The sequence below is a fragment of the Nasonia vitripennis genome, chromosome 1 (genome assembly GCF_009193385.2).
Source record: "Nasonia vitripennis strain AsymCx chromosome 1, Nvit_psr_1.1, whole genome shotgun sequence".
In the NCBI taxonomy this organism is placed as follows: domain Eukaryota; kingdom Metazoa; phylum Arthropoda; class Insecta; order Hymenoptera; family Pteromalidae; genus Nasonia; species Nasonia vitripennis.
Window position 1 is genome coordinate 16,131,373 of NC_045757.1, and position 12,465 is coordinate 16,143,837.

The 12,465-nt window shown below is 42.5% G+C and overlaps 1 protein-coding gene across 5 annotated transcripts in view; it reads right to left on the reverse strand.

Annotated features, from left to right (window-relative positions):
* The window catches only part of LOC100122176 (parathyroid hormone/parathyroid hormone-related peptide receptor), a 63,053-nt gene that overhangs the window by 17,855 nt on the left and 32,733 nt on the right, over positions 1-12,465 (reverse strand). For 3 of the 5 annotated variants that reach the window (XR_004345044.1, XM_016986454.3, XM_016986448.3), the window contains exon 2: positions 2,858-3,100. The exons of the other annotated variants lie outside the window; for them this stretch is intronic. Coding sequence is in view for 2 of the 3 variants with exons in the window: in XM_016986454.3 (XP_016841943.1) it covers positions 2,858-3,100 (243 nt within the window). In the remaining variant the exon portion in view is untranslated. The remainder of the gene's footprint in view (positions 1-2,857; positions 3,101-12,465) is intronic. 5 annotated transcript variants of the gene reach the window in all.

The following is a 12,465-nucleotide window of genomic DNA, read 5'->3' on the forward strand; positions in this document are numbered from 1 at the left end:
TACGTGATCTGCAGTCAGTCGACGAGTCATCTGCGTGTAGTCGCGTAGAGATATGGGCCGTCTGACGAATTGATGCATCATTATATTTCGACTTCGTTGAATGAATCTTATAGTCGGACAAAGGACGCGTAGTTTACTTGCTAGTAGTGTACAATCGCCAGAAAGGAGTTGAAGTTGCGAAGCCAATAACAGTCAAGCAATATTTTAAAATAAATTAAAATATATTGAAGTCTTTCTGGATAACTTGATCGGAAAGTTAAAAAACTTTCTAGACGCATACAGATGTAAAAATAATAAATTGAGCATATCCTATAACATGTATATACCCGTAACACCTGTTGACGCAACCGATGACCGCAAAAATATCCGCGTATACTTCTCGCGGCTGCGGAGAAGCTTTTACTATTATTACACACGAGTATACGTACGCGGATACTTTTTAAAACGCAAACCGCAAAAAAGACACGCTCGAGTCTCCGCTAACAATATTCACAGTCTGCGGATAATTGAAGAACAAAGGGACCGCTATTATATACGTCGGTGCTCATGATCTGCTCAGTCGGCAGACTAATCGAGCCTCTAATACGACAACGACGCCATTCACTATATATGTGTGTGTGTGTGCGTGTGTGTGTGTGTAGCGTCTAATTTTATTCGCCGTAAATATATAGATAGGTATTTATTAATAGGTCAGAAATTTTTCCTGAGAAGCCCTGGCAGAAATTGGTCGATTTAAAATGGTGAAAAAGCTAAGAACTTGGTAGTTTTCTTTGTCAGTTCTTGTTACAAGATATAACGCTTTTTACCCTAGTTCTTTGGCAATTCTTAGATCGAGCTGTTTTTGAAAAGTAATGCCCAAGATAGTTGGTCAAATAACAACGTTTACTTGGCTCGGTTACTTATTACGTACTTATACGTACTTTCATTAAAAAATAACTCGAATACAAGCCTGCTAGTAATGATTTTTCAATTCTAACCTCGAATCACCATTAACCACGTGCACCTGTGTCGTGTTATTTCACCAACTATCTTTGGAAGAAAATAGTTCAGAATACTCAATCTAAAAACTGTCAAAGAACTAGGATAAAAAGCCTTACATCTTGTAACAAAAACTGGCAAAGAAAACTACCAAGTTCTGAGATTGACAACCTCAGAACTTCCAAATAACTTGGACACCGTTTCTACCAGAGAGCGCAGGCATTTGAATTATTCAGCATATGGATCTCTCGTATTATAATACAACGAACATAGGCGTAGATCTTTTTCGTATCTGTAAAGGAATAAAGAAAGGCTGTTTTATACAGAGTATATAAAAGAATTGTAAAGCGTTCAAAGAGTGCTGAGAGTATCTACTAAATTCAATTGCCTCCCTGGTAGAAAATTGGCTGGATGATCTGGCCGTGAAACAATCTTTTGGGCAGTTCTAAAAACATTTTCTGCGCAGAAATTTTCGAGAAATCTGCGCAGATTTTGGCAGATTTGGCCAGAATCTGACCGGGAAGTTAATTTTAAAAAGAGCCCCTAACCTTAAATTATAAAAGTGTACATCCTACAATAAATAAGAACTTCGTAAATATTGATGGAAATGAGTCCAGTTTTATTATTCAGGGGTTTTTGGGGTCGCTGAACACGAATATCGCAACGGAAATACTCTCAGAAGTACCTGATGCCCAGGGTAGACAGTAATAATGTCGTCACCTGGAGTTTTGTTAGAATTTGTAACATATTTTGTCGTAATTTGTTACTCGGGGGTTTTCGAGGTCGCAGAATACGAATATCGTAACGGGAACGCTCTCCGAGGTACCTGGTGCTCAGGGTGACCAGTGTCAACGTTGTCCCCGAGAGTTTCACGAAAAATTAATAATATATTTCATCGAGACTCGATGATTGGAGGTTTTAGAGGTTGCTGAACACGAATGTAGCGACGGCAATGCTCCCCGTGGTACCTGATGCCCAGGGTAGACAGTATCAACGTCGTTTCCTGGAGTTTCATGGAAAATTAATAACATATTTCGTCGAGACTCGCTGATTGGGAGTTTTTGAGGTCGCAAAATAAGGAGATCGTGACGTCAACGCTCCCTGAGGTACCTGGTGCCCAGGGTGAATAGTATCAACATCGTCTCCTAGAGTTTTGTGGGAATTTGATAGTAATTGAGTTAAATACGTTACTCAGGGATTTCTCGGGACACGGAACATGGATATGATGTTCTACTTAAAATAATTCTAGGAGACGACGTTGATACTGTCTATCCTTGGCACCAGGTACCCCAAAAGACCTTGTCGTTGCTATTGTATTTGTGTTCAGCAACCTCGAAAACGTCCGAGTAACGAGTCACAACCAAATATGTTGTTAATTTCTCGTGAAACTATAGGGGACGACGTTAATATTGGCCACCCTGGGCACCAGGTACCTCGGGGTGCGTTGTCGTTACTATATTCGAGTTCAGCGACCTAGAAAACTCCCAATCAGCGAGTCTCGACAAAATATATTATTAATTATCCGTGAAACTCTAGGAGAAGACGTTGATATCGTCCACCCTAGGCACCAGGTACCTCGGGGACCTTTGCCGTCACGATATTCTTATATTTATACGTCACGTGTTCTGCAATCTCGAAAACCCCCGAGTAAAAAGTCTCGACGAAATATGTTGTTAATTTTCCGTGAAAATCTAGGAAACGACGTTGTCACTGGCCACCCCGGGCACCAGGTACCTCGGGGATCGTTACCGTCGCGATATTCGTGTTCTGCGACCTCAAAAACCCCCGAGAAACGAGTTTCGAATAAATATGTTTTAAATTTTATTGAAATTCCAGGAGAAAACTCGTTTTAATTAATGTATAACCTCAAAATGCTTACTATTATTTTGCTCGCCACCAGATTCTGGCCGAGTACCGTCGCCACTGGGAGTAGATTTTGCCCAGATTCTCCAAGATGTTCTGGCCACCCAGCATAAAATTCGCCAGATTCTGCGCAGATGTGGGGCAAATTTTCTACCAGGGCTCCTTTATTTGCGCAACTCGCTCGGCCGAGTATAAATATACCCATGAGAATACATCGCTGCCATCCGCCTCTGTGAAAAGTTAGCTCGTTATCCTGCAACTATATAATACATTTTAATGTATTGCGATTACAATTCGCCTCTTCGAAACTTTCTATACAAGCGCGCTAAAGAAACGAGCACCTCGAAATTGTTTGTTCTGCAGTCAGAATTTATTTATCGAAAGTTTTTCGACGCTGCAGCAAGTATATAGTTGCGACTTTGAAAATTCCCGCGCACGAGTGCGAGAACTGTGCTCCGACTAAACATCGAGTGACACTTACTTATACACATACTAGCTGGCACAGTTGTATAACAGCGTTTCGAAAAACTCGGTACGCGTGACATTCATCCAAATTTTGTTAAACACCTATACTTTGATATAATTTTAGATGCATTTCGCGTCGAAAATAAGGCAGACTCTATAGAATACGTTGTCGGTGCGAGCGAAGCGGAAAATGAATTGGTCAAAGGAAAAGTTTTCTAATTTTAACTCCGATCGTGACTGCACACATATTAGCTGTTTGATTGTGGAGTACAAGTAATGCTCCTATACCTGCAAAACACTTGCACCGTGAGAGGCGTGACACTTCAAAGGTGCTATACCCAGTGCACTACTATCTGAGCGTTATCGTCCTCGCTCGCATGTCACTCGATCATCAGTGCATTTAAAAACGCGAGTTTGCGAGCAGCAAAAGATTAGCTGCAGTGAAATTCCGCGATCGAGCTTCGAAGCATATCCCCGAAGCAAAACAACATCACGATCGACGGAAGAAGAGGTTTTGTCAGTGCCATCGTTGCAGGTGTGCAGCCAATCGATAAGAGGTTAGCTCGTCGATGCACTGGCGATCGCGCAAAAACACTTGTTCCAACCGTATAAGAAAGTCAATAAGACAATTCTCATCAAGCTCTTGGAACTGATTTCGTACGAAGAAGCCATGATTATGCGAAATTAAATTCTCTTTATAGCACAGTGTGGCTAAAATCCGCTGTTAAATCACACCTATCTGTGACTAAAGTAGTCCTTTTTTGCACCGTGCTAACTTCACGGTGCAAATAAGGACTAATTTAGTCACGAATAGGCGAGACTTGCGGATTTTAGCAGTCTGTGCTATAAAATTTTATACGATACTCTTGACTTAAATGTTTCAGTTTTACAGGACGCTTAGCGCCCTCGCTACGCTCGGGTGCTAACTGCGCCGTGTAAAAAAGAACCATTTAGGGTGCGTCCACAATTGAACGTATACGTTAGGGTTTACAAGGGGTTTACGTAGAACATAACGTTTTGGGCAGTACTGCCAATTCACTGTAGCAGACTGCAGTTGAAACGAAGGAACGATAGAATATATAAAATTCTTTTTTCAAATAAAATTATAAAATGTTGTAAGAGAATGTATTATAATAAATTAGTTTCTGATTAAAAAAAAGGTCTACCACTGTCTCAAAAAAGGAAAGGAAAATAAATAACGCACATTTCCAAATGAAAATTTTATTATTATAATTAGTTAAGTAGCATAGGCAATGATTGTATGATTATGTTTAGATTAGAGCATGTTTTATACAACTTAGCCCAAGTTTTTATCATCAAGAATATCGAATAGTAAAGAGTCATAGAGAACAATTAAACAAAACTGCCCATCGATACTTATTTGCAAGACATCAATTCAAAATGGCTTTTCTGAAGATTGAAGCAATATATTGTAAACCAAATTTAATGCCAAAACTATGTTTAATTAATTATAAACTATATGCTGGACAAAATTTTAGCATGAGCAAAATTTCAAGTTATTTTAAAATAAAATACGTATGATTCGTCTTTCAGTTTTAAGCTATTAATCGCTTACTTATACAATGAAGAACATAATCATACAATCATTGCCTATGCTATTTAACTAATTATAATAATAAAATTTTCATTTGGAAATGTGCGTTATTTATTCTCCTTTCTGTTTTTGAGACAGTGGTAGACCTTTTTTTTTAATCAGAAACTAATTTATTATAATACATTCTCTTACAACATTTTATAATTTTATTTGAAAAAAGAATTTTACAATTTATTACCATACAATTTAAATTTAAACATTTTTATAGGTTAAATTTTGAGCAGGTGTGTTCCTTCGTTTCAACTGCCATCTGCTACAGTGGATTGGCAGTACTGCCCAAAACGTTATGTTCTACATAAACCCCTTGTAAACCCTAACGTATACATTCAATTGTGGACGCACCCTTAAGTCACACGTATCGTAATGTACTATTTCCTCATAATACGTTTCAGGTATATCATAGTGCCTTTGATCATCAAAGACGAGAGAGCAGCTTGTGTACGTATGGGGCTTAGGTATGGCGCTGTCGCAAGCATCTACGCAAGACCCGTCCGTCTGGGTTGGAATATAAAATAAGCTTTTGCTTGAACAAGGGCGTGGATGAGTTTAATTAAATCATTTTAGCTAGTCTTTTTCTGAGAAAAAAGTATTAGTGTTCTCCTTCGTGGAAAGGTGTGAGTGTAGGTATACGTTTATTTGCGCGAATTTTCGCAGAGATGTATAGAGCATACCGACTGTTTCGAATTCCAGGGTATACGACTATATGAAATGCGTGTAATTGTTTGACGCGCAAGGGGACTAAGTTTATTATGTAAAATAGTTGCACTGTAGCTAATAAATATATATGGGTACGCCGAGCTAGACATTTTTTCCAAAAGCTCAAAAAAACCTGGTGATTAAAAAAACCTTTTTTCATGCAACGCAAACGTTAATTAAGCGAGTAACCATATATAGGTACCATCAAATACACTCCCTCGAGCGTACTAGACGTTCAACCTTCAACCCTTCCGGTAACGAACGAAAAGCCCAACGTCCATCTCAATTTGCATTAAATTATATCAAACTAGCCGCGCCTATGCGGATCTGTGCTTCCCCAATGGCGCACACGCGCGTCATGTGCTAGGAGTAATTGAGTCTTCTTCGTTGGGCAGTACAGCGGAAAGTGACTCTGCGGGATACACGTAGCTCACGCGATCGATTCTCTCTCTCTCTCTCTCTCTCTCTCTTTCTCTCGGCTTCTCGCGTTTCATTGCTTCGTATTAATTTGTTGTAGCGCGCGCGGCCCGTTTCAGCAGGCGCTGATCGATTGGCTTTCCGCGAATGAGCTATGAAGGGTGCGGACGACTATATGTATAGGGTTGCTTATGGAGTGCCTGCCTGTGCTGACGCGATACTGTATATATCTTTCACTTTTTTTGAGTTACGGGAACTTTTTTTTTTTTTGACGGGGAAGGGAAGTTTATCGTTTTTGGAGTGCGCGCTCGATAGAGAGAGAGAGAGAGAGAGAGAGAGAGAGAGAGAGAGAGAGAGAGAGAGAGAGAGAGAGAGAGCGGATTAATTGATAACTCGTCACGTGTGTGGTCGAAGTTGGGGAGACAAGGAAGAACGGATGCGCTGATGCACGGCAGTTTTAGGCAGCTTTGAAAAATAGCGTTTGTTTATTGCTCGTTGATTCAGCTGCATTGAGATATAACGAAAGCTTTTTCTTCATTATTGCTGTCGATGAAGCGATTAATTCTTCTTTACCCTTAGGCATGCAGTAATTGAAAGTTAAAAGCATAACAAACAATCCAAACTATTGTGCCTAGCGGCAAAATTACCGTCTCGCGATTATCGCGCAACGGCGAAAGAATTCAAACAATTCTCGGAACTTTCTCCATAAACCGCTAGGCCACCTCTTCTGCTTTTTCTTCTTCTTCTTCTTACAGCATCGCCGTTGGCGTCGGCCAAGTCTGAAATTTATGGTCCGTCGTTAATTACCCTCGTAAAGCGCCGCCACCGGTTTTATAAAACCCGTGGAAAAATCGAATGCAGACGTGCGGCCGCCGTAGACTACACCTTCCCCTAATGAAATCATCTCGTTTTCCACCAGACAGGCTGTGAAATAACGGCGCATTTTTCAGCCCTCGCGCATAATTGATTTTTAACTCCGCAGAAAGTCGCATTTGTATCTCTGCACTCATACATACATATATCTTCAAGTTGATTCGCGAATCTCTCTCTCTCTCTCTCTCTCTCTCTCTCGAGATTGTCTTAGAGGCGTAAAAGTTAAAGGATCGCGAGAGTGCTGATAGCTGGGGAAATGATTGCAGGTTTTAGCCGGAAATTGCGAGCGACACGACGGTGTCGTCTGTTTCTCCTACAAGTGTGGGTTCCGATGACGGCTCCGCACTGTCGGCGATGGCTCGGAGCAAAAAATCCCATTATCTCTCGATTTTTGCCTTTTACGACGGACTATTAGCGAAGAGCTTTGAACTGGGAATGGAAAGAAATGCTTAACGAGACACGCGAGTTTAGATCGAGCTTGCGGGAATTCATTTCGGTAACAAACGGCAAAGACCTTAAGCTCTCGAGCGTAATCTCGTAGGCCGTTAATCTTGGGGCATTATGGACTTTGGCCGCAATTGCAATCCCATTCGTCAGAGTCCTGTGAATACTCATAAGTTCGCTGTGTATTATGCACAGTGTACTTGTGTGCAAAAGTTGAAAAAAATAATAAAACCAAACTTAATTTTGAGGCTCGGATCAATTGAATGTATAAAAGTATATGGTATTTACTTCATCAGCTCTATATGGGTTGTCGCTATAATATTTATCGCTAAATATACATTTGTCTATATCTAAATTTTCTACCTCATCAACAGAGTTTCGCTTCAGGCATATCGCAGCAATTATAACTTCACTAATGAACGCATTTCAAAAATTGTTTCCTCCTCAGGCATTTATCAGTCTAAGGTTTAAAGTAAATGTTATACGCGTACTCTATTTAACTAGAGAGCTGTTAATTCATCAACAAGCACCGCATCGTAATTATATATAGATCGACTGAAAAAAAAGCTCGGAGTAGATCAGCAGGTCGCCGTGTCTCATACTCCTTTCGTTTATAGCTAATTGTCTGTAGCTGTTTCTACATCGTTAGCTCTGTCGCTCCGTAATCCTGAGATAACTTCTCGACGACATCAGGACTTCGATCGCAGTTAATTCGCGCAAATTGACGAGCTGCGCGGCGCATCGACTTTTGTGTGTGTGTGTGTGTGTGTGTCTATAACTATACACATTTACAAAACACGTTTCCGCGACTCTCCACACTGCTGCCGTTTTCTTTGCTGTTCTTATTCGTGCTTTCTCTCTTTTATATTCTCCAGAATTTTCATTCGCTCACGATACATGGGGCTAGTTTCCTCGTTCTAAAGAGTTCCGTGATGATATATGCCGCCGAGTTTCATACATTCGCTTATACATATAAAAGTATGAATTTAAGTGAAATACATCATATTTCAGAAGTTTTTTTATTTTTTTTACTCGTATACAGCGGGGCAGCGCGCGCGCGCGGGAGAAAACAGATTCCGAAGTTAAATCCTCGCTGAGGCTTCTCGATTAGTCGGCGTAGAGCGGAAGAACGGAACGCCGCCAGCGAAAAGTTTCCGTAGCATCCGCGAGTCTGTTATATATAGACGCAACTTTGTGATTGTTAAATGGAAGGTTGCTGTTACTTCGGTCGCGCTCGATGCAGATCAACTGGTTTTTGTTGCACTGCTACTTATATTTGCGATGGTGAAGAAATCTGCAGAAGTGCGGGGCGACTGCAAGCACAAAGTTTTCCAATTTAGCAACGACCTCTGTCAGGGGAGGAAACACTGCCGCAGCGATTAAGCAATATAATTTTGTTCTCTTATTGGATTAATTGAATATAAGAGATACAGCATAGAATAAGCATCAGCGTTTCGATTTCTGGGCAAATGAGATGTTAAGTAGCTATGAGCAAGGGAAATTCTAAAAAGCTCACTTATAAGCCCCGCACTATTTTTCTCTCGTATCCCCCCACAGTCTTTAGCTCTCGGCTCAATGTAAATGGGAATTTATTTCCACTCGTGCAGAAGATTAACGTAGATTGCGCATAATGAGATGTGCGCGCGGTCATTACCCAATTCCATGTTTTACAAGTTCGGGGTGATGAATTCGCCTTTGAGGAATGCCCAGTCGGTCTAAATCAGTTAATATGTATACGTTCTCGTCATCTTGATGATCCAGCATCCAAGAGTCCGTTCGTTTCGTTATAAAACAGGCCTGGTGGATATCTGAGCAGTGGATAATAAATATACATTTTTGGAGTACGTGAGTACATAAGTGAGTGTTTCTCATTAGTTTTGCGCGTGCATTTAGACAAATTATTCCATCCTTTTCATCTCGACAGCATGACTACACTAGGGCGTAAAACTTGGCAGTAGAGTATAATCAGAAAACAATCGCGAAAAAGCTCTCGCGCCAACGCAGCTATAGCTGGTATATACACACTGCGGAACGGAGACAAAAGATCGTTCACGAGTGCACCCATGTATAACTCTCGCAACATCAGAATTGCAGCAGCGCGCGCTCGTGTTCTCCAATTAGAAGCCAGCAGTCGATTTATACCGTCGATTGAAGCACTCGCTGCTCCCCCGAGCCCAAACAAACTATTATAGCGCATCCGTCTTTTCGACACGGCTCGCGCGCACGCGGATATCGGAAATCCGCCGCTACAGAAGCTCCGCGGGGCTTAATTAACTGCGGAATACGAGAATGAATAAGCTATACTATATCTCGTCTCTATCGCTCGCTTTCCAAAGACACGCGCGAAGCGATATCACGGGATGTGCGTTTTCCTGCGACTCTGCGCGAGAATTTTTCGTTTGTTGCTTCTCGTACAAACGATCGCGAGGCTGTGCCCTTTGCCGGCTACGCGAGACAGCTCGTGCGTCCTTCGTAATTGGCTGGGAAAAATCGGAAACCAGTCGAGCGATCACGAGAGCCGTTGATTATTTTTATCGGAAGTGGCTGTTTGGAGTCGAGGAGACCGAACTATACTGAAACGCAGTTAATGCTATATACGTGCTCAGAGGCTGATTTGAATTGGTAAGCAGGAGGTGTTGATGGCATCCGAGACTGGTGTAACTTTCACTTCGGGATAAAAATGGTAGCGTTTTCTCAACGACCTCGTAACGTCACGCAAGACACACCTTCAAACGAAACAATTACAACGCCATAACTCCGGCGAGCAGCAGGCGAGTACAGTGTGGCACACTTGTCACCCGCTGCGTTTATATGTACGTGATTCCAGATCCATTTTGCCCCAAAATGCGGCCTCGCGCAGCTTATATTAGCAGCGGGGAAACTTTCAACTTCTAAAACTACTAAAAGCTCTTGCTTCAACTCGATCTTCTCGCGAGCGCTTTGACGGAGTAAAATGCAAATGTTATGCGCAGGTATTAATCACGCGCGCTCGCTTTACGCGAGGGGAAACTCAGTTATACGATGAGTGCAGCTCTCAGGAAACGCCGGTGATGTCTCTCTTTTCTCGCGCGCGGCCCCTGCTCTTGTATTATTGCGGAGCGAACGGCACACGTGAAGCATTTTTCATTCTAACCGCCCTGTACTGTTCAACTGCGAAGAACTCAGAGGAAGAATTCCGCGGGAAAAGATTGTTGTGTGTGCGTGTGTTATTGCACATATATAGATATCGCAACACCGGGGGGGGGGGGAGGAAGGAGGTACAACGAAGATTTGTTCTCAGCAGCTCCGAGCGCGAAGACATCGGATACGCGAGTGCGTTGAGAAAACACAGACCTGAGGGTGATAAGTTTTTCTATTCAGACAGGAAAATCGATCGGCCCCCGCGCCTCGTAATGGTTAGGAAAACAAGCCGTGCAAAATGAATATTGTCGTCACCTTGACTGTACAGCGACTCTCGCAGCTTATGGCGATCGAATTTCCTCTCGATGAAATATACCTAAAGCTACAATGTGCGTGTAAGTTGCAGTCAACTCTCGAAAATATTGTTAAAGAAATATGCGAAATACGATGCATCTCAAAACGTGTTTTTGCCCTCATAGCATCCATGTGATGCGCAACAAGCGTACATCCGGTATACGCAATGTACAGTGCATTAATCATGCAGGTGAGCTTGCGTCCGAGGCGCATTTGAATTTTATCGCGTGGGCCAGCTGCAGCGCGGAGTGAACGATTAAGATAAATTATCGTGTAGGCCGCGGTGCACTCGAAGAGCACACAAGTTCTGAAGTGTCTCCACTCGAGAGTAAAAGGGGGTCGATTTCTTTCGGGGAGCTTCGATGATTAATATATGGTATTTGACGCAAGCAGGAGATCAGCAGACCTGATGTAATATAAAAGTCGCCTCGGCGAGACAACAAAGGCGAGTCCGCCTTTATCCTCTGTCGCTCTGCAAAAGGGTTCGCTCTTCTTTCAATACGCCCCGGGCATTCGCGTGTATATTTATACAATGTCTCTCTCTCTCTCTCTCTCTCTCTCTCTCTCTCTCTCTCTCTCTCTCGCTTACTGTGATATTGAAGAAGATACCGAACGGTACACGCATGCAAGAAGCAAATTTTTAGTTAAGCAGATTATAATCGTTCGTCGCACCGCAAGCACACATACCGAGACTCTCTACCTTGCATGAAATCCGTAGAAATTACGACTGGAACCCGCCTCTCGTACATTCCTAATTAGCCGAGAGACAGCTCGCGAGAGAAGTCCGCTTGCACCTGCAGCTCTTGCGGGAATTAATTGTGCCGAATACTCACTCTCCGAGCAAGAGCAATCAGATCGGAGAATTGGACCGTACAGGTATATAGAGGCATAACACACCCGTATGCTGAATGCGCATCGCTTTCTTGATCTTCGAAAGCTGCACTGAGAAAAAACTCAGCCATTTTAACTGAATTCAGTAGTTTCAAAGAATCAGTTCGGTCGTTTTTGCTGGTGTCCCGCGTAAGCGACCAATTTTACGACAGTCGTTACGGTGGCAGAACGGTCAAAACTACCGGACTTTACAGCAGAAATGACTGTGTTTTTTTTTCAGTGTGCGCCACAGCACATCTAGCTGCTGTTATCAGTATACGCTGCGCGTGGGTGATATAGGATTGACGAAGCCGCAAATGCGCGTCGGGGCTTCCCTCTGTTTTCTCTTTCTCTGGTGGTCAGTTCTATCTGCACTCTCGATCGTCACTACTGCAGTAGTATACGCGGGAAGAAATAGGTCGACTGATTGGTCAAGTGTGTGCATCAGTAGTAGGTGTATATATAGCCCCGGCGTGCAATGTGTGTGTGTGTATATATAAGATCCAATAAACGCGTGCGAATATCCATATATACACCACTCGCTGCTTTAAGAGTATGATAGATGGGTTCTCGATAAATGCGATATTGCTATAAGGCGCCCCGAGAGCGCAGTCGCGAGAATAAAAGAGAGGCTAATCCGCCGCTGCTATATACTGGGGGGAGATTGCGGCTTTTTCTATGTGTGCATATAGTGATACTGCACGTGGGTGATTTGTTGTGTATGCATGTCGAAGCAGCTCTCGAGGATTATAGAGAGAAAGAGAGTTTGT